Raw genomic sequence first — 19,541 nt, forward strand, 5'->3', positions numbered from 1 at the left:
AACAGTATCTTGGAATCAAGGGAGAACCTGTGAAACCTGAAAAAAAGGAATGATGTTTGTTATAAAACAGTTCATGTTGCAAGAAAATAAAAGACAGCCACACACTCATCTAAGAGTAGTGTGAAACACATCATGTTGGGTAAAGGACTCTCTGATATGTAATCATTTTATGGTGTTTCTGTTCTTGCTGTTTTAGCTTTGTCTTTCAGCTCTCTAACCCAGATCAAAAGAGAAACTGTATGCTCTAAGTCATTACAATTCTTGTCTTTAAATGAACTTGCGAGTAGTCAAGGTCTGTGTGTAACTAGGACAGGTTTGAGAATTTTTCCAGTGATTTTGTTTATTTTGTTGGAGAGCATAAGCTTCTCAAGACCAAGCTTTTCTCCAAAGTGTTTTTTTTGTTCTCTTTTAGATGGCAGAAAAAGTCTAGATCAAAGCCAGGGAAAGAATTTGGCTACATTTGAATAGATGTATCCAGAATAGGCAATGTGTCAGCATTCACTCAGAGTGGAGGTGGGAGCTAAATTCCTGCTTTCCCTTGTTCAGATTTGACCACATCTGTCTCCTTCTAGGTGAATGCCTTGACCAGAGGGCTAGTGGGCAGGAGCTTTAGATTTTATTTTTTTTTACGTGTTACTTTTAAAAGCTCAAAGATATGCATATCTAGAAAATAAGCAGAGACTGTAGTTTATGATGGATTTATGCTGGAACTGATCAGGTACAGGGTTTTGCACTATAACGGATGAGGAACATAAGTCTGAGCTTGAAGCTACCATTGGTATGGATGGACCTGTGGCTTCACTGAAATGGAGAATGGGAAAATTTTGGAGAATAGGAAAAGCCTCTCCAGTTGTACTGTATATATAGCAAACTGGGAATCACTCCTAACCACCATTAGTGGGGCAGCAAGGAGAAGGGACCATGTATTGTCCACTGCAACAACTCTCTAACTGAATGTGTTAGACTATAAATTATAAACAGATATTTATCTTCTTGGTTTGTTTTTTTTTTAAGGATTGAGAATTGCTTTCTTATCTTGTGCCTTATCACTCTTTCCCTTCCCTGGTCCTTTCTGAAAGTTCGTAGCGTCTTAAAGCTTGACTATGAGTTTAGGGAAGTGGAGCTTCAGACTTTAGAGAACTGAGCAATAAGAAACTGAGCCCAAAAGGGCAGAAATTAGACAATGTGAAGTGAGAGATGGAAGCTGAACCGCTGTGGACATTTTCAATATCTGTTCTTCTCTCTTTTGGGTGATGACCCGTATTTCAGAAGAAGCTGAATGCTTTGGATTTTTCCAAGACCTTGCAGGTTCATATCCATTATTATATCAGCCTGAGCGCATGTATTTTACCTGTCTTTTTTTATATTTTCCTCTTTTTGTTTCCTGCATAATGTTACAGATTTTATTTATGTTTATATAATACTTCATTCAGTATATTTCATTTACGAGTAGAAGCAGTTGGGTACAAAGCAGGCACCTTTTCGCTTATGATGCTCTGATGTGTTAATTCCTGGTATAACTCTGCTGACTTCGGTTACAGTTGAGCCAATCTGATTGCAGTTAAATGAAACTGCGTGCTGCAGTGCTAATTGCAGACCCGATCACGGGTTAAAATTAACCTGCACCGCTTTTTTCTGTTGTCAGGATACCTGTCATGAATCATGAACAGGGTGGTGTCTCTTGAGTAGCAATGAAGACAGCCGTAGGTATCTTACAACCTTCCCTAGGTAATTCTGTCTGCACAGTAGTCATTGGAAGTGTAGTTGTGAGTCAAGTATGTTTGTTAGTGTGGGATTTTTGATTTGAAACAGTGACCCCTGGAAAAGTTAAAAAACAATTTCTACAAAAAGTTTCTGGACTTGGATTTCAGTATGTCTCATAATATTTTGAATAGTCTCATTTTTCTTCCAGTATGCAAACTTTGTCCTTATTTGTACCATATGAATGAATTACCATACATTTTTAAAGACAGTTAGCATTATTGCTGTTCTTAATCAGTAACGATGAACTTTTGCAGTAGATGAAATATTTCTGTCTATCCTTCTGTTAGTAAGAAAGTTTTAAATTTATAGGTTAGGGTCAGAGAAAGGGGAGAAGAAAAGCTAGGATTGCAGCCCAAAGCTGACAAGAACCGCAGACTAAAAATAGTTGACCTTGCCACATGCAAAAGGTCTTTCAGCAGATTTAGCCTCCCCTGCTGCTACAGACATCCTCAGTTGTCAGCGACTGAAGAAATAATTATTCAGTGATGTTTTGCGATGTTCTCCCTCTCTAATGCAAACTCTGTAAAAAGTTCTCTCATCTCTAACTTAGAGAAACTCCCTTTCCAAACTAGTAAATGTGTATGAATGTGCACAGTGCTCTTCCTTTGTGTGTGAATCAGCTGATCCAACTATTTGTTAACTTCCTCTCTTTTCTCATTAAGTCACTTCTCTCTGGGCAAGCTTTTGGTAGGTTTTTTGTCCTGGCAGCAACGTGTAAATCTCTTCTCTGGGCTCCATCCCTTACAGGACTGCCTCTTACACCACACTTAGCAAGTGCTAACAGTTTGGCCTGTGCTTGCTTGACAAGTAAATCACTGGATACCGGTTTGCCAGTCAGACAACGCGCACAACAAGATAGAAGGGGTATCTCACGCATTAAGAGGGCGTGTGGGAATTTGCCCTGCTCCTTTTCCTCGGTGGTGGAGCCTTGTCTGCTTGAGGGTGGCTGATACCTTTCAAGTGTTTTGAAAAATGTTGTTTGGGGAGACTCTGTGTTAAGAGCTATGAAATGACGGCTAGCTTAAAAGCTGGGGCAGGGGGTGTGATGGTAAACTTCAGGCCACATGGACAAGGGCCTTACAGGTGTTTTTCAGGCGCTGTCATGCATGTAGACCAAAAGGGTGAATGGGGAAAAAGAGAACTGACATCTCTCTGACTTCAGTGGTAGCTGCTGAATGATCAGCCTTTTGTAAAGCTCTTATTTTAGGTGTCTGCACAAAAACTCAGAAGCCTGCTCCCTCCCACCCCTCCTCCCCAATCTTATGGTCAGCATAAAAATCCATTCCTACCTCACAAAATGTTAACTTTGAACAAGAACCTGAAACAAGCCAATATTTTGCATGGAAATTAAAATGCCACAACTAAAGCAAAGGTTTGTTCTATGAAGGGTAGCGAGATAAGTGCCACGTTTACTCTGGCACAGGAGACCGCGAAAGCTGAGAAAGAGCTTTACGTGATGCAAGCCTTAACTTGGTCGTGTGTAAAGTAGACTGAATCGTCTGGGCGAGACAACTGAATGCAGCATGACTCAGCTGCCAAGGTGCCAGAATACCTTAAGCAACGGTGGAATAACTTTTTAGCACATGCTTTTTCTTAGTCTGTGTCGTTCTTCCTCCTTTCATGAATTATTGGCCACACTTGCCCCGTCTCCATTGACTCTGCACCCAGTTCTGCGCCGGTCCCTGGCATCTGAAACCAGCTAAGAAGCAGGAGATGTAAAAGAGGAACCTAAGCACGCGCTTTTCAGTGCAACAGGGAGGAATGCTATCTTTCCTGACGTTTTCTTAATTAGAAAACTTATGTTTGGAAAGGAAGCTTGAGGGAGTTTATTACCTGCTGTGCAGTATTTTCACATTCTTTTCATTTCACACCATGCAGAAGTGCCAGTGGGGAAACGTGTCATCGCTTTCAACAGGTCGGAATGGGTCGTCAGTCTCTTTACTAGTCTACAGTATATTAACGCCAACTGCGTTCAAACACATTTGGTGCCACCATTTTCCCACCCGCTATTTTTAGGTCTCAACAGCTATTTAACTAACCTGTTCTGAGACGATATGCAAATAACTGGAAAGTCCCAGTCATTTGTACAGTCTAGTGAAGAGAGTGAGAAATAGCTGAACAATCAAATTGAAAGTCACCCTCCCGAGCTTTTTTTCAGTGAGTTCCATTTCTAAAAAAGAGTCTCGCCTTTTTTGATTTCCCTCCGCCCCCAATAAAAATTGCTTAGAAAAATAGGATAACAGTGTAAATCAAATTAGAGTGTAATCTACCATCCATCATAAAAGTTGTCCTAGGAAAATCCTTATTACATTTTTGTCTGTCCATACAAAACTGTAACTAAAATATAAGATGAGAGCTTATATAACTACTGCGTGGCTGTCATGCTTGTACATTTTTGGTAGTATTTGAAACTCCTGTGGCAGACAATATTTTGTCCTCCGCTTATGCTTAGGCATTGTGTCTAATGAATTTATAACCTCTGCTCGTTAAAAGGCCAGATAATTCATGGAGGGGAGATACAAAGCTGCTCAGTAAATATTAATGTATTTCCATCCTCAGATGCATACCTTACTCATCTTGCCTACTAACAAAACTGTGGTCTGTAGTAGGAAGAGGGCAAAGCCTTTTAAATTGAAAACTGTGAATTCTGCTGTCAGTCCCAGGCTGATCTGATAAATATAATTTACTCCAGCTGATTTCTGCTTATTTATACCACCAGGGAACCTAGGACTACAGTCAGTGAATAGTACATGAACAATATTAGTTACAGCAATTAGTGGACCTGCATTAATTTTAGGATAGGCTCTTACATTTCCCTGTTCCTACCGATACGGGCAAATCCAGACAGCAGAGTGCCAGCTGGGTGAATGAATCTGCAGGCCGGTCAGGCTTTCACTGGTGACCGTAACCACGTTACTAAGCACAAAATTCACTGGAGCGTTATAGCTAGACAAAATGAATAATGCAAAATCCAGACAGGTCTAAAGTGGTGTGTTTGCTCTCAAGGGTGTGCATATCTTGGGAAAAGGGCACTAGTTCTGTCTTATCGATTACACAGAGTTCTGTCTAAATGAAGGTTATTTCTAGAGGTGGTTCTACAATATAAAATCACTGGTCCTGTTTGTTGTTAATCCGGCGCGCCAGTCTCTTCAAAAATAACTCTCTGTCACAGTCATTTAGTCAGTGGTAATTCTATCTGCCTGCTGTGAAACATCTTGTAACTCGATCTTAGCTTAAACGGGGATTTGCAAGCTGGATGATAACTTCAGATCATGTCAATTACTCCAAAGCCAATTAAGGTAGGGACATGATCACAGGAAACATGCAGCGTTCGCTTCCTCTCATTGCATGACGTTAGCCACAGTGTTGATTATTTTTCTCTTTCATCACACTGAGCAAGGAGGAATTTACTGCAGACCTGCCTCAGCTCTAGACCACAGTTGTCAAAGTGAAAAAACAAACAAACAACTTCATTTCACTTTGACTGTATTTGTGCCCCTTCTTTTCTCGCAATAAATCCTCTAGTCTGGGAAAAGAATGGGCTTATGAAAGAGAGATCTTTCATTTATCTGAAAACAAGCTGAAAGGGAATCTACCCTACTCTGTGAGAGGGGACTGGGGATAGGCAAAACTGGACTGGAACAACTGGGATCGCTGCTCATGCCTGGAGAACGTGGCTGCATCAACAGCGGTGTCAAACCTGGCGTGCGTCTCACGGGCCTGCGTCAGCGCTCGGCTCTTGCCCAACGCTTTCGAAAGACGCTTTCCACCTCCTCGCTTTTGTTGCATGGTCTCGTCTCTGTAGAAGAGCTGCAATATTCTGGCCCTTCTTTAGGCCAAGGGAAATCATAAAATTTCATTGGAGCACAATGTGAATTGCTCCTAGTATTTTCCTCATGTGCTTAACAGACTTTAAGGTGTCGTTACCAATTTTAACTTCAGGAGAGTTAGAGAGAGACAGAGTATTTCCTTTTTGGGCCTTGACAGCATTAAAGAACCTGTAGTCATGGCATTTTCTATTTTGACAAATCACATGTTCGTAGCAAGGAAAAGTGATCGGTACTGGCTTTCTCTGCTTGTTCTAGAAGAAACTCATGTAGTAACAGGTCTGTGCTAAAACTCCTGAAATTCTGCGAACTGCACCCTCAACTATTAATCCTGGCAGCCTGAACTTGTTCACTCGTTCAGTCAGTACGTGAATAGAAACAGACCATAAGGCCTACCTATCCAGGCAGAGTAGCTTGAATTTTGAATTGTAGTGGCCAAGCATTTGCCTGAAATCTGTTTGTGACATTTTGCAAGCTGACATGTTTGCATTAAACGTTTGTAAAATGTTGCATTTCAGCACACACAAAAGGGGTTTGTGGAATAAACCCCCCTAACCTCTAGATGAAGGAAGTATTCTGTTGCAAATAGTTCACCAAATTTTAAACAGCTTTTATTAGAATATTTATATTTGTGTTAGTGATATGCAAGTTACTGAGCCCTTTTAAAACTTCTTCCCTGCAGTTTGGGTGTTCACTGGCCCGTTTCTCTGAGATCTCTCATGATCTCTCATGAGCTGCTGAAAGCGTTTTGTGTAGGGGTGATCTTCTGCGTGGATGCAACATGCCGCCTCTCTTACTCGACATGTCACGATGCAGACTGTGACAGCCCCCAAAGCCGGCACATCTTTGGCCGGGTTCAGATACGGGTTAAGCAGTGTGGGTTACAGGAACTCTGTGACAAGCTGCTTTCCCAGCAGCTGCAAACTGCAAACTGCTTCTCTAGGTATCCTGAGCTCCAAGTAGCAAAACTTCTGTTTGGCTTCAGTGGGAGGTGTATCGTCACTAACAACCCTGTCTTCTCCAAGCTGGTCTGGTAAAATACTACTGTTTTTTCCCTCTTTCTTGCGCCTAGCTGTCCCTGGACCTCTATCATACTGAGGATGACATTTACAAGCTCTCGCTGGTGCTGGAACCAAGGACCTGCAAATCAGTAGGTCATCTTTTACTGCGTCTTGATGTACTACTTATTTTGTTTGCATGGGTTTATGTTCATATAAAGTAATCAGATTGTAATTTTGAATGCCATCAAATAAGTTGCCATATTCATGTTTGCTTAAAGCTTTTCAACAGGTATGCTCATATAGTAAATACAGCTACTGTTTATAGGTTGTAATGGGCATTAGGAGAAGTAAGTAGTGAAACATGCCAGTCTTCAGTATTCATTATTTTTCAACACAACCTCTGCAAGTCCTGGAAAACATAGTTGTGCTTTACATGAAAGTGCCCTTTGTCAGTTTCTGTGAATTATTTATTGCATGGCCATCACTTCACTTGCTGGATGCTGGTGCACTTACTTATATAAAACAACACCAAGGCCAAAGATTTCTTTTAGGTAAGCCACAGAATTAGCTGTATTTTTTTAAAGCTGTTTGCTTATGTGGAATTAACTGTATGCTGGGCTCTCAAGCAATGTTAAAACATTTCAGCGTAGCTAGTATTTTTTTTAATACGTACATACGTCTTATCCTATTTGAAGAGAAGTAACTAAAGCTAGTGTTGCATTGGTGCATGTTATATTATGCTTTGAAAGTCTGAGGATATAAATAAATCTCATAAAAATAGCTGACTTTTCATTTAAAGTATTGCTAACTCTTCTATTGCCAAAGTCAGGGGACTTCTCTGCCCTGTGGGCATTTCTAGGAGATCATTAACATCCTTATTACCTATTAGATCCTGCAGCTGGTTCTGTCAAGCTGAGCACTCTCAGGTCTGACACCTACACAAGCGAAGGGAGGCTGGAAACGCTCAGCAAAATGTGAGAGCGGAATCCAGTAGCTTGAGGTGATTTTCAGTGCTTTTTACCTTTTTGAAGTATTCTTAAAATCAAGCAAGGAAACAAAGCCACTTGATTTCCAAGTACAGGCCTTCTCTGGCTTCAGGTGGAGTTTCTCGCTCTTGGGGGCCAGTTTGGAGATTGTGTGTGTGCTTTCAGTGGAGGATGATGACTGATAGTAAAAAAGCTATCGAAAATTTCAATAGCCAGCCCTAGTTCAGTCTAAACACCTGGAATTTCTTTCCTGAGTCTCCAGTCTTTGTTGGATATGGTTTGATCGCAACAGTCTCCATCTTCTTTAGTGGTCATTCTGTCTCCCTTGTGTTTCCATTACCGCCAGCAGTAACTGCAGCATTGAATTGTTACGGCTCTATGTTGGGGAAGGACTCACGGGCCGCTAATGTACAGGAAGAAAATAAACACGTTGTTGCTTTATTCCCTGGCCTTAGCTTTAAGAAGGACAAAAGCAATATGGAATAGTGCTTTGAACATTAACAGTACCCATCAATAGTTGGAGACTTCTGCACCATAATCAGTGAACAACCAGTGACATTCAGCTGTTGCAGCACTGTGATGGGTAAAAAGCTACAGCTGAATAGACATTCGCCCAGCTGTTCGAGACATCCTTCTCTTTGTTGGTGTGCCAAAACACACGAGATATTTTAGAGGGGGAAAAGAACTTGTAGAGCTTTTGCATGTGCAAAAAATTGTCAAAGGAGTCATGACATTGTAGTTCCAGCGTTACAAACGCTCTTTGACTTATTGTTGTACAATTCCCATGTGGGTGCACTGCAGAGGAAGTGTCCTGCACTGCTGCGGTCATTCTCCAGGCGAATGGGGATGTGGTGCCTCCGCCTGTAAGCCAGCCTTCGAAAGGGACTTGAGCAAGACTTCCTCTGTGCTAAAACTGGAAATAGGCTTTTCGGTCAGTGTAGCATCCTAAACAAATAACTGAAGATTGACCGCCAGTTATAGTGCAGCAACTCCCTCTGTGGCACAGGCGGCTTTTCCCTGTGGGTAGATGTCTCCTTGCTGTGCGTTTCCCCCAGGACAGCTACTGGCTAGCAGACGACTCTGCCTAGCACAGTTATACCAGCGAAAATGCACTCGTATAAGTTGTTTGCTTCTGAGAAGGATTGGTTTCAACACCAAAATATGCCGATAGCTGTATCCATCTGGAAATGCTTTTTCGGTCTAGGATACCATTATCCCTATGGGGGTAAAACAGACAGGAGGTAGATACAGCCTGAATCACAGAAAGCTGGCCAAATACAGTGTTGCTGATGGTTCAGCAAACTCAGCTAGCTGGTCTCTGAACACTGATTAGTACTTTTCCTCCTTATAGCCTGTATTTCAAATACATAAATTAATAGTACAGTTGTACATGTGAGTCTGTGAGCAAAATAGGAGGAATTACAGGAAATAATTTGTCCAATTAGCTACAATTATTTTGAGGGAATGAACTTGTTAAAACATCTGTCCATTTCCTGGTGGTTATTGGAATGACAGTAACTTGAAGTTTTCATTGAGTCATGGCAAAAACCATGAAAATTAAATAAGACTTGACGCTAAATAGCCCAGAAGGAGGAGGAATGCTCCAGTGAGTTGAGGCTCTTTCTACCTTTCTGCATTGAGGTCAGCAGGAGTTAAAAGCTTTCTATGAGGACTTGGTAGTCTAGCCACACTCTGGCAAGCTCTGATATTTTGAGACCGTTTAGTCTTAGAATTTTTCAAGAGAAGGAACACGTCAAATCTCTCTGACTATAGCTGTAAGAATGCCACAATATTAGCATTTTGCGTGTTATTATGTAACATGTTATCTTTAAAAGATTGCTGTATTTGCATACTTTAGAGCAAAAAAAAAGATTGCTAGCAATTGGGCCCATCACTATCTGGTAGCATATTAGTTTTAGGATTAAAAAGCTCTGTAAATGGTTTTAGCATATAGAGGTAGACGTTCAGGTTCACTGTACTTCATGTTGGAATTTAATTCTGTGGATATAGGGATTTCTTCTTCCTAAATTTGCCTGGGCAGATTCATATGATGAGTCAAGAGCCGTTGAGGAACTGATAAAAGCAGTGTTGATAAAATGGCAAAGGAAAAGCTAAATGAATGAAGCAACCCACTAACATCCTTCAGGTTTCTTTCTGCCAAGTACAGTAGAGTATTTGTGACAATTTTTCCTCTCCCAGTCAAAGTCTGCAATGCCTTTTGTTATATATGATAACTGCTAAATTTTTGGATGGCTTAATTACCACCCCATCAACTCACACCAATTAATAGGGTATCTGATAGCCAGTGGCACCTACCTCCTCAACTAGTATCGGGGCCTTCTGAGCCTGTGGGCTGCCTCCTTTCTCAGTCCAAATCACGCTGAATTTTTTCTGCTTGACCCTGTTTCCTCTGCCCGATGTCCAGTGGCGGATGCAGGAAAATACTAGTGCACCTTACAGCATTTTTCATGCTGACTGATGATTTTTGAAGCCTTACCTGAAACTCTGTTCGGGTTTGTCTTATATTTTCTACTTGAACAAGTCTAGCTGCATGCCAGAGCTTTTCCCAAAGCATCTTAGTCACCTGGTGCAAGTCAGGCTGCGTGCCCTGTGCATCGAGTGAGCTGTCAGCTACCATTTAGTCAGGGCCAAGATATTTTCAGAATAAAATAGTCTGGCTGGTCCTTTCTGGGGAGAAAGTCAAAGGTTAGCCCTTTTCTGCTTAGGCTGCCTAGATGGATTAAGCTGTGTGTCCTGGCCTATTGCGAATTTGCTCCAGGCCCTGCCCAGAAAGATTTAGGTCTTGTTCCACTACAGTATTGGCATTTTCCCTGCCACGTCGTCGTCGTAGCACGTCTTGGTTAGAAACTGATGGGATTCTTATGCACAATCCTGGCCTGTGTTTTCACATGCTGCCGTCTTCTTTGTGCTGCACCCAGAGGAGGTATTAACCTCTATAGGCCTCCTCAATCCCTCGCGTGGCTCCTGGGCATGTGTCCTCAGGGCAGGGAGCTTGCCGCTGGTTGCCTCCTGATGATGAGTTCCTCTGGGGACTACGTCAGGTAGAAAAAAATCAGGTTTCTGTGCTTACCTTACATGACTCCTGTTTCTGATTCCTGTTGTGTCCAGAGGCCCTCCTTCCTTCCCTCTTCTGAGTCTAGTTCCTGTTAAACCCTCTGGAGATGAGAGAGAGGAAAGTTTGCCTTTGTTTTGCTTCTGACCTCGCTTAGCACTGTCTCTGATGGCATAGCTGCAAGGTGCCGGCGTGAGAGCAGCCGGGGCTGTTAGCGGAAGCAAACGCTCCTTTGAAACCTTGCCTGATGTTTTGCTAAGCCCATTTTTACAGCATGGAGATGCCAGGAGTTTATGATCGTAGCTCTGGCATGTGGCACATCTTATAGCAAGAAATATAATTTTATAATTCGGATTTGAAAATCTTTGTGTTCTGATTCATCTCTCAGCAGCCTACCTCCCCGACAACCCCGAACAAGCCAGTAGTGCCACTGGAGTGGGCATCTGGAGTGGTACCAAAACCTGATCCTACAGTCATTAACAAGCACATAAGGAAGTTGGTGGACGTAAGTATTTGGAAGAATATAATGGTCAAAGGAGAACAATAGCTTTGATTATCATCATCATCATCATTAATTTTATTTGAGCTTTTCAGGAGATTTTAGGACTGGGACGAATTCAGATATCCAATAACAAATTTGGGCTTCTACTGATTTTTTTCAGAATTATTTATATTTTAGTCATGGAATCAGAGGTGGGGTTAGTAAGCACGTTTCCAGATGCAAAGGAGCAACTTTCAGGACCATCCAAAACCTGGCTGCTGTTCAGTGGGTTTGATTTGCAAGTGTAAAATGAAAGGGCAAAGCTGACTTCTCAGAACTGTAGCCAAGCAGTTTAGGTCTAGTAACAAGTAGCTTGAAACAAAAACCCTCAGAAACAAGGACTCATATGTTACTAGGCTCGGAGAAAGGTGTCTGGAAACCCTCCCCCCTAGCAAGTGGTGCACTATGCTGATCTACTGGCAAAAGACAGGTTTCTTGGCATCTGTGTGTTAGTGCCTGAGCGCCAAGCTGCCCAAAGGCCACAGATCAAGTCTATTCCTCAGGACAGTATACTAGAAATGGATTTTTTTTTTAAATAGGAACTGATTAGCCTTCTCTTGCACCTGCTGAAGTCAATGGGAGTTTTGCTGCTTACCTTGGCGGGAAGGGGACAGGTGGTTGGGCTACATTAATACTGCAGACTAACTCTAATTGGACTTAGGCGATTAAATTTTAAAGTGGAGCTGCATGAGAACGTCTTGAATTTTTAACTGACTTATTTCTATACCAAAAAGGCAGTCTCTTGGCCCATTTCCGGTGTTCAGCTCACTGTCATTTGACTGTACAGAGCATATTATGCATGGTAAAGACAGCACTGTCTTGGTGGCACTTTTAAAATCTGGGCATGAGGACACTGAGGCTTATAGCTTGGATCTTCCAGATTAAATGTGGAGAGGAATATGTCAGCTAATACAAACAAAACCAACACTACTCTGTGTTCCTTTGGACAGACTGAGCCCTGCTGTGTTGATGTGTAAGGGACTTTTAGTGATGTGAGCAGCATGCAGAGGAAACAGGAATGTGTTGTAGACAATAAAGCAAGATTTGCTTCTTCTTTTTACAAATTAATAATTAAGTCTGGAAGGAGCTATTAGATTCCGACCTCTTTTGTGTTACAAGTCTTTAATTGGGACTGTGTTGTTAAAGGTCACTTAAACATAAGTCTTCAGTTCTCTCACTCAGACTTCAAATATATTTTGTAGTTTACTTTTTTTACATACTCTGGGGTTTTTTAGCTTGATTTTTTTTTTTTGATGTTGGATGCTGGAACTGTACATGCTGTTGCAGTATTGGTTTTGTCAGTGCCATATGTGTTGATAAAAATCACTCCACATCCAGAAATGTCTCTGATAGCTTGTTTAAATCAGAAATCTGTCGCAATTCCTTAATCTTTTCCAGAACGTGGTGGGTGGGAGGTTGTTCTCGTTTCTTTGGGCGAGGGAACTCCAGTCCTCCGTTCCACAGTTCTGGCCTAGTTCAGGGCATACGATCTTGAGTTTGGCAGAATTAAAACAGGGGTTTGGGCTATTAGGGGTAGAGCTTACCAAGAGACCCTCGGTACTCTGTACAGCTGTCTTCATTCTGCCAGTTTTTAGCATTTACTAGCTGCTTTGGCTTGTGCCGTGCAGTGTTGTTTTTATTACTAAAAGTTTTGAATAATGTTTGGGCTTGTGTATTGATTCCTTCCTGACAATGTATTTTTTAGGTCTGTCAGTTGTCACTAACAGGTCCTTTGACCTGCTTTGAAGTTGGCTTCATCACGTTCTCATTAAAACAAGGACTCCTGTCTCTCAGGATATGAAATACTTGCCTTTAGAAACCAAACTTGAATCTAATGAGAAAGTCTGTGCTTCAGTATGTATCTTTCAGCTGGTCCTGTTGACTCCGACAAGCATGGTTTTCCCATCAGTGTCTCATGTAGCTTTCAAACTCCTTACATAGCTCTACAATTAGTATAAGACAGAATATACTAATCCCGTGGCAACTGAGGAGGGCTTGCATTATTGTAAGCAGCCTTTTAAATTTGGTCCCATGTCTGTGTTTACACAGTGGTATGTTGAGGTGAGTTGATAGGCGGGAGCAGTTTTTAGATACAAAGTGCTTGTGATCTGGATGTCAAAGTAGCAGTAAAGAAATCAGATTGAAACAGTACTATGGCAGAGGGGAGGTGACCAGCTAAAAGAAAAATGAAGCCAAAAACATCTGAAATAGTCATGGGAACGCTGCTGTTTGATTGTTATTGTTTTGTTTCTTTTTTGTATTTTATGTTATTTGTATTTGTATCGGAAAAGTATACTTAATATGAAAGAAAGGGAATATGTCTCATGGGAGAGAATTGTAGTGATATTTCCCAAAAAAGAAGAAAAAAGAAGCAAGGAGAATAATATGTCTGATGAAGTGTGGAGGCCCTTTGCTAGGTGAATCTTGAGGGCAAGTTTTCTTCAAAAATTAGCCATTTTTTCTCCTACAGTCCAATAAATTGCCATGCTGAAGTACCAAGTAACATTTGAAAGCCTGAGATAATGAAGCAGAGCACCTGATTAATAATGCTGGACATTTCAACCTTATAATTACATTTAAGTTAGAGCTGGTGTAGATTCAGGGAAGTGGATAGGCCGGATATTAGGACAATCACTTCCTTCCATTTTTTCAGTCTGTCTTTAGGAACTATGATCATGACCACGATGGCTATATTTCTCAGGAAGACTTTGAAAGTATAGCTGCCAACTTCCCTTTTTTGGACTCCTTCTGTGTGCTGGACAAAGACCAGTAAGTCTGGGCATTTCTTTTTCTTTTTCTTTTTTTTTTTTTCCTTTTCCTTAGTTGAAATATTCATATAATGAAGAATTCCTGCTAGGACAGAGTTGAAACCCCTTGAATATTGTCAAATTATAATGGAGACACTGTACCCAGACCAGGCATCAGACTGATGAAACAGAGAAGTTGTGTATGGGACAGGGCAAATGTATGAATGTAGTAGATGGAGGGTAACAAATATTCTAGGAGGTATATGTATTTCCTAGCCTGCTGGGCTTGATAATTCTTGTTATCCAGAATCTCTTCAGTCATCAAGTCCAATGGTCAGCTAGGGGCATAATCACTTGAACTATGTGAGTAGAAAGTGAAGATATAAATATTGTAAAGGTGGGGTGTTGTAATATGACTTCTGCATGCCCAGTTAGGCCTCTGAACATATACGGTCTTCTTGTGGGTTCCTATTTTAGTGTGTCTAGAAAAACATTTGAACGCATGAATTGGACTCTTGCTAGTAACGATCTGTGGTGTTGAATGCTTAATGCTGGTCAGCTGGGATTGGTCTCAAATTCCATTTTAATGAAAGTGTCTCTGTCCCTAGCAAGGAGAAACTCCGAAATAGTATTTTGCAATGATTTGACTTCACAGCTGCACCGTGTACTTTCTCGGCTGACAATACGCAAAGACTGTAGTTCAGCTGAGCAGGACTTTCACTGCAACATTGGCTTGGCTTGTAGCTGGTGTTTGTTTTGTAGATGGTTCTTCCCCATCTTACCCTATGAAGTGATTAATTTCACACCAAAAGAATATTGTCACCAAGTTTTTCTGTTCTGTAACTGCAGCACGTTCCAGGGCTCTACTCCTGGTTTGCCTTGGGCTTTCTGAAACTTGTTGAAAACATTGCACTTTAAAAGACTGACTGATTTAGAGGTGTTTGCAGCAAATTTGTGCAGTGTGTTGCTGTTCCTCAGTTCAAATAGACACAGTCTGTAGCTATCCAGTGAAAGACTGGGTATATTCACCTCGGATGTAAGGTTATGCTTTAAAGGACATCAAGCAGCTATTTTGGGAGGACGTGCTTTAGGCAGTCCATACATTTCTAATTCTCCAGGCTGCCCAGAAGAGACCCCACTCGTTATTCTCTCGCAGTGCTGTGTGTGAGCCCCATGTGCAGACAGTTGCCAGAGGTAAACTGGAGGCCTCCAGCCAAGGCCACTAGTTTTACCAGAACTAGTAATCAACGCGGTTTAGGGCACTAATAAAACGTCCGGTCAAATATCTTGTGAGGGCTTTCTTTTTTTTTTTTAACTGGGTGCAGTGAAACCTCAGACTATTTGGGGATTTATCTCCTATCATCTTTTCTACTGGAAGTTTTCAGTGTCCATGACGAGCCAGTCAGAGCCAATTCCTACCACACAGGGCCTGTCCAGGTCCATCACACAGATCTCATGGCCCTGCGCTATGGCCCACCCACTTGCCCTGTCTGTTTACCGGCCTCGCTATTCAATAAGACCGGTGACTGAAAGCATCTTTAAAGTCTCCTCCAGACCGCAACGTGTGATTGCAGCCAGAGGAGCCCTTTCAAGGGCTTTGCTTACAGCCCGGGAGAGATGGTGTCTGGAGAAGTGTAAGCCATGAAAGTGAAAGATCGGACTTTGCTTTAAATGTTACTTTACACTACAGCTCTGAAATAGTCTCTGTGTCTGCAATGGAGGCTATTTCCTTTAGCTTAAAGGATATGCTGAGGCTGCTTACCGCTGGGTGAATAGTTGTATCACACACATCTCTCTGCTCTGCAAGCCTGATCACAGATGTGTGCAGCCAGAGCAGCATTCGTATGCGTGTATGTAAGAGAACTTGCCTAAACTATTATGAGCAGAGTACTTACTTAGAAATACTATTGCCCTATTATTTGTAAAGATAAAGAGAGGAAATTTTCCTTACGGAGAGAGGAAGGAGTGCCTGGATACCCTGCAGAAACAAATTTTGCACTCATAAAATTTGGACAGCAACTTGTTATTTAAGGGTAACAAGTGCTTTGCTATTGGCAGCACTGAGGATGTTTCTGGGAACCTCAGGCTTTCTCACTGGCTTTCAGTGGCACCACAGTGAAGCCTGCTGGTCTTTCAAAGAAAGTATGTTGTGTGCTGTGTGTTGTTTGCGATGGAAAATCCTGACGTGTTCAGTGTCTTGAGCAGTGACAGATCTACTCTACTTTTTTTCCTAACAGAGATGGTCTTATAAGCAAAGAAGAAATGATGGCTTACTTTCTGAGGGCTAAATCACAGTTCCAGTGTAAAATGGGACCAGGGTTTATTCATAACTTTCAGGAGATGACCTATCTTAAACCAACTTTTTGCGAGCACTGTGCAGGATTTGTAAGTATGTTTTTAGTAATAGTATATCTCACACACAATTTTTTTATGCTTTAATGTAGACAGAGTGAAACCGGCTCCACAGCTTCTTCTGCCTGGCCAAATACCTCATTGCATTTAGAAGCAGAAAACACTTACTCACGTTGTATCTGTGCTATCCAGTTTTGTTTTTGTGGTTCCTGACTACTTGCATTTGGAAGACTTTCGTTTGCAGGGAAAAAAACTAAAATTATATTAGCCAAAGAAGGATATTAAAAATTGTATGAATGCCTTATTTGGTTTATCTTAAGCTCTTTAATTTGGCTTGATTTCCCACGTAAACAAGCTCAAGGGAAAATGGGTGTCTGGAACAGAGGATGTGGATGAAGCAAAAGCCGTTCTTTCTCAGGAAATTGCACATGGCAACATAGCTATGGTCATAATTCTCTGCAATGTCCATAACAGCCTTAATCCTTTCTCTATTGAATTAACAGATCTTCTGATTTAGTCAAAAAAAATAAAAAGTGCTTCCAGCAGTTCTGTGACTTGAGACTTTTTTAATTAGTCTTTTTATTTGCTTTCTCTCTCAGTTATAAATTACAAGATGCCATTTATTAAAGTGCTCTATGTAGAGCTGGCAAACCACTGTTTTTGTAAACTTTTGCATTGCTTGTAAACCTCTTCCATCTTTTCCACTTCAAACCGGGTATAGTAAAGGAAAAGGCATTGGTATGAGTTAAAATTTACTTTAATGTGAAGTACAGGCCTGCTGTACACACCCTGCTGGAAGCAAACGTCCCTGTTTGGAGAACTAGAGCAATAAACAGGACTGTGAGTCCCCTTCAGGGAAGAGGTCTGTGTTCTGTTCTTACCTGTGGCCCGTCTACAGTATATAAATTCAGAATGTAGTCCCTGCTATCCAATGCAGATCTGGCAATAATGTCAATGGCAAAATCATCAGCTTCTATTATATGACCTTTGCCACTGCTAAGTAATATTTGAGGATGGATGAAAACAACAATAGCAGCATTATTCAGTGCAAAAGTCGGCCCTCCTTTCAGATCGGCACTGTTTCTTCTGCTACACATCTATATTGTTCTGATTCTTGTGTTCCTTCCTCTGCATTTTCTCCCCTATAGCAACTGTTAATTCAGTCAAGTCCATGATTTTTTTTCAGAAGAAGGAATTTCGCCTATTTCCGTTAAGATTGCAAAAAACTCAGATGTGACATAGTTAATTCTGATTCAGAAACATGCTCTTGGGCTCTTGAGCTGACAGTTCAAGTTCAAGCATACTAATGGGGTAATGGAGATAATTTGCCTGAGCCTATTGTTTCAGGCTGCCTGCAGCCTCGGGAAGACGTCATTGCGTTCGTGACACATGGTTCGTTTTTGGAAGGCTTCCACAGCAAAGCAGAACCTGAAGACCGTACTGCTATGTCCTCTCTGCTAGATGTTTTTCTTCTGCATCAATTTACTAATTGGCTATTGTTGAATTTCTCGTTATCTCCCTGATTACATCCAGTGCAGGAATAAAAATGAGCAAGGGGTTGTACAGGAAATGGAAATAAGGTCATTTTTCCTGTGAACTCACTGAATTTATTGGCATTGTTCCATGGATGAGCTGGGCTGATAGGACATGGACCAACTCCAAAATTTGCTGTGTGCTTGTTCTAAATTTCAGAGCTGTTCATCCATGGGTGGCAACTTAATTTCAGACTGATGCAATGATTCACAGTCAACGTGATAGGCACTGACAGTGCAGCAGGATGAATGGAAATGGCAGTGGAATGTCAGCAGGATCCAATAAGATATCTATTATTAAAACAATACGAATTTTAAAGGTCAAACTGAAATCTAATGCCATTAGGCAGTGCAAAATTGATATGTCCATTGCTGGTCAAAATTCCCTCCTAGAGCCTGAGTTGTGCTGGATGTCGGGGTAGGTGACCAGCAAGCTCTTTGAGCTTTAGAGTCTGAATTTGTGCAGATTCTCTCACCATAGAGCTGGCTCAAGCTAGTTTGCAGCAAAGCGGTATCAGATGGGTTCAAAGGTTTAGGTCAGAATTCATGACCTAACACTTGCGCTATACTTTGTGCTGTGTGTAACCATGATAGAGGTGCCAAATTTGAGCAAGAGCAAGGTATGGCGCTGAGCAGGTGAGAAAATGCTCAGTGGAAACAGTTTGGAGCTTAAATGACAGAAATAATCAGACTCGCAGGTGATTCTGGCAAAGAGAGCTGGGAAGAATCATTCAAAGCTGAGCAGTGACAGCTCTGCAGCTCTTCTTCCAAGAGGTGTGAGGGGACTCTGGTGTCGCTACCTGACCATTGCAATTCACTGTGTGCGTACACAGCATTAACCGGAAAAGAGCAAGCAGCAGGCTTTCTGTGGACTCATCGTCTACTGGCATCACGTCTGTTCTTTTATTCACCATTCTTCCATCTTGTCTAATCTGTTTTGCTCTCTCTCCAAGTCTCTATTTTACCTTGCAAATCTTTTTTTTAACTACGTATGGGATTTTTTTCCCCACATCTTCCTATTCTGTTTTCTTTTACTGTTTCCTCTGTCATGTGAATATTCTCTTGCTCTTCCTTTTGAACACTTCTTTCTTTAATTACCAAATTCACACCCAGCACACTGTGCATGAGTTCTTATAAATATGGTGAGGAGCCATGTGCAGTTTTGACTGCCTGGATGTGCTCACCCTCCCCATTCATGTTTTAAATGCATTCAGGCTGAAAAAAAATTCTTCCTGCCACACTCCTCCTCCTTGCTTCCTGCTGGCTGCCCTTCGGAGCTGCTGCTGTGGCTTTTACAGTCCTTGCTGAAACACTGCAGTGCCCCATCTTTTTCCTTTAATACAAGGTCTAGAAAAACTGTCCCTCTCCTGTCTTTCTCCCTCTCATTGAAATTACTTCAAGTTTCTATAATAGCATGGTTGCAGTTTTACCTGCCTCTAAGTGTAGAGATGATAACGTGCTAGGATATTTTTTTCTACTTCCTGCTAATGTTGCCACAAAATCTTCCCAAAAGTGCCTCCTGGAAGTTTAGCAGTCAGTTGTTAGGTATTTCGGCAAGGGCAGCTTCTGGGAGAGGCGCAGATGGACAGTAGTGGCTTCCTTGACTGTTGCAGTCTTCAACCATTTTTTAGAGGAAAAAGTCAGGACACATCAGGTTGCCATGGGTGGGTGTGCTGGTGGCCGCAATGGTAAACAACAGCCTCATTTCTATCCCCAGG

At 41.6% G+C, this 19,541-nt stretch overlaps 1 protein-coding gene across 10 annotated transcripts in view; it reads left to right on the forward strand.

Moving 5' to 3' along the window:
• Nucleotides 1-19,541, forward strand: part of RASGRP3 (RAS guanyl releasing protein 3) — a 71,228-nt gene that overhangs the window by 46,311 nt on the left and 5,376 nt on the right. For 8 of the 10 annotated variants that reach the window (XM_068939422.1, XM_068939420.1, XM_068939421.1 and 5 more), the window contains 4 exons: nucleotides 6,664-6,741; nucleotides 11,040-11,156; nucleotides 13,846-13,961; nucleotides 16,177-16,324. In XM_068939422.1, the coding sequence (XP_068795523.1) occupies nucleotides 6,664-6,741; nucleotides 11,040-11,156; nucleotides 13,846-13,961; nucleotides 16,177-16,324 (459 nt within the window). The remainder of the gene's footprint in view (nucleotides 1-6,663; nucleotides 6,742-11,039; nucleotides 11,157-13,845; nucleotides 13,962-16,176; nucleotides 16,325-19,541) is intronic. The other 2 variants (XM_068939429.1, XM_068939430.1) reach the window with 2 other exon arrangements.

Source organism: Struthio camelus, chromosome 3 (assembly GCF_040807025.1).
Source record: "Struthio camelus isolate bStrCam1 chromosome 3, bStrCam1.hap1, whole genome shotgun sequence".
NCBI classification, from domain to species: Eukaryota; Metazoa; Chordata; class Aves; order Struthioniformes; family Struthionidae; genus Struthio; species Struthio camelus.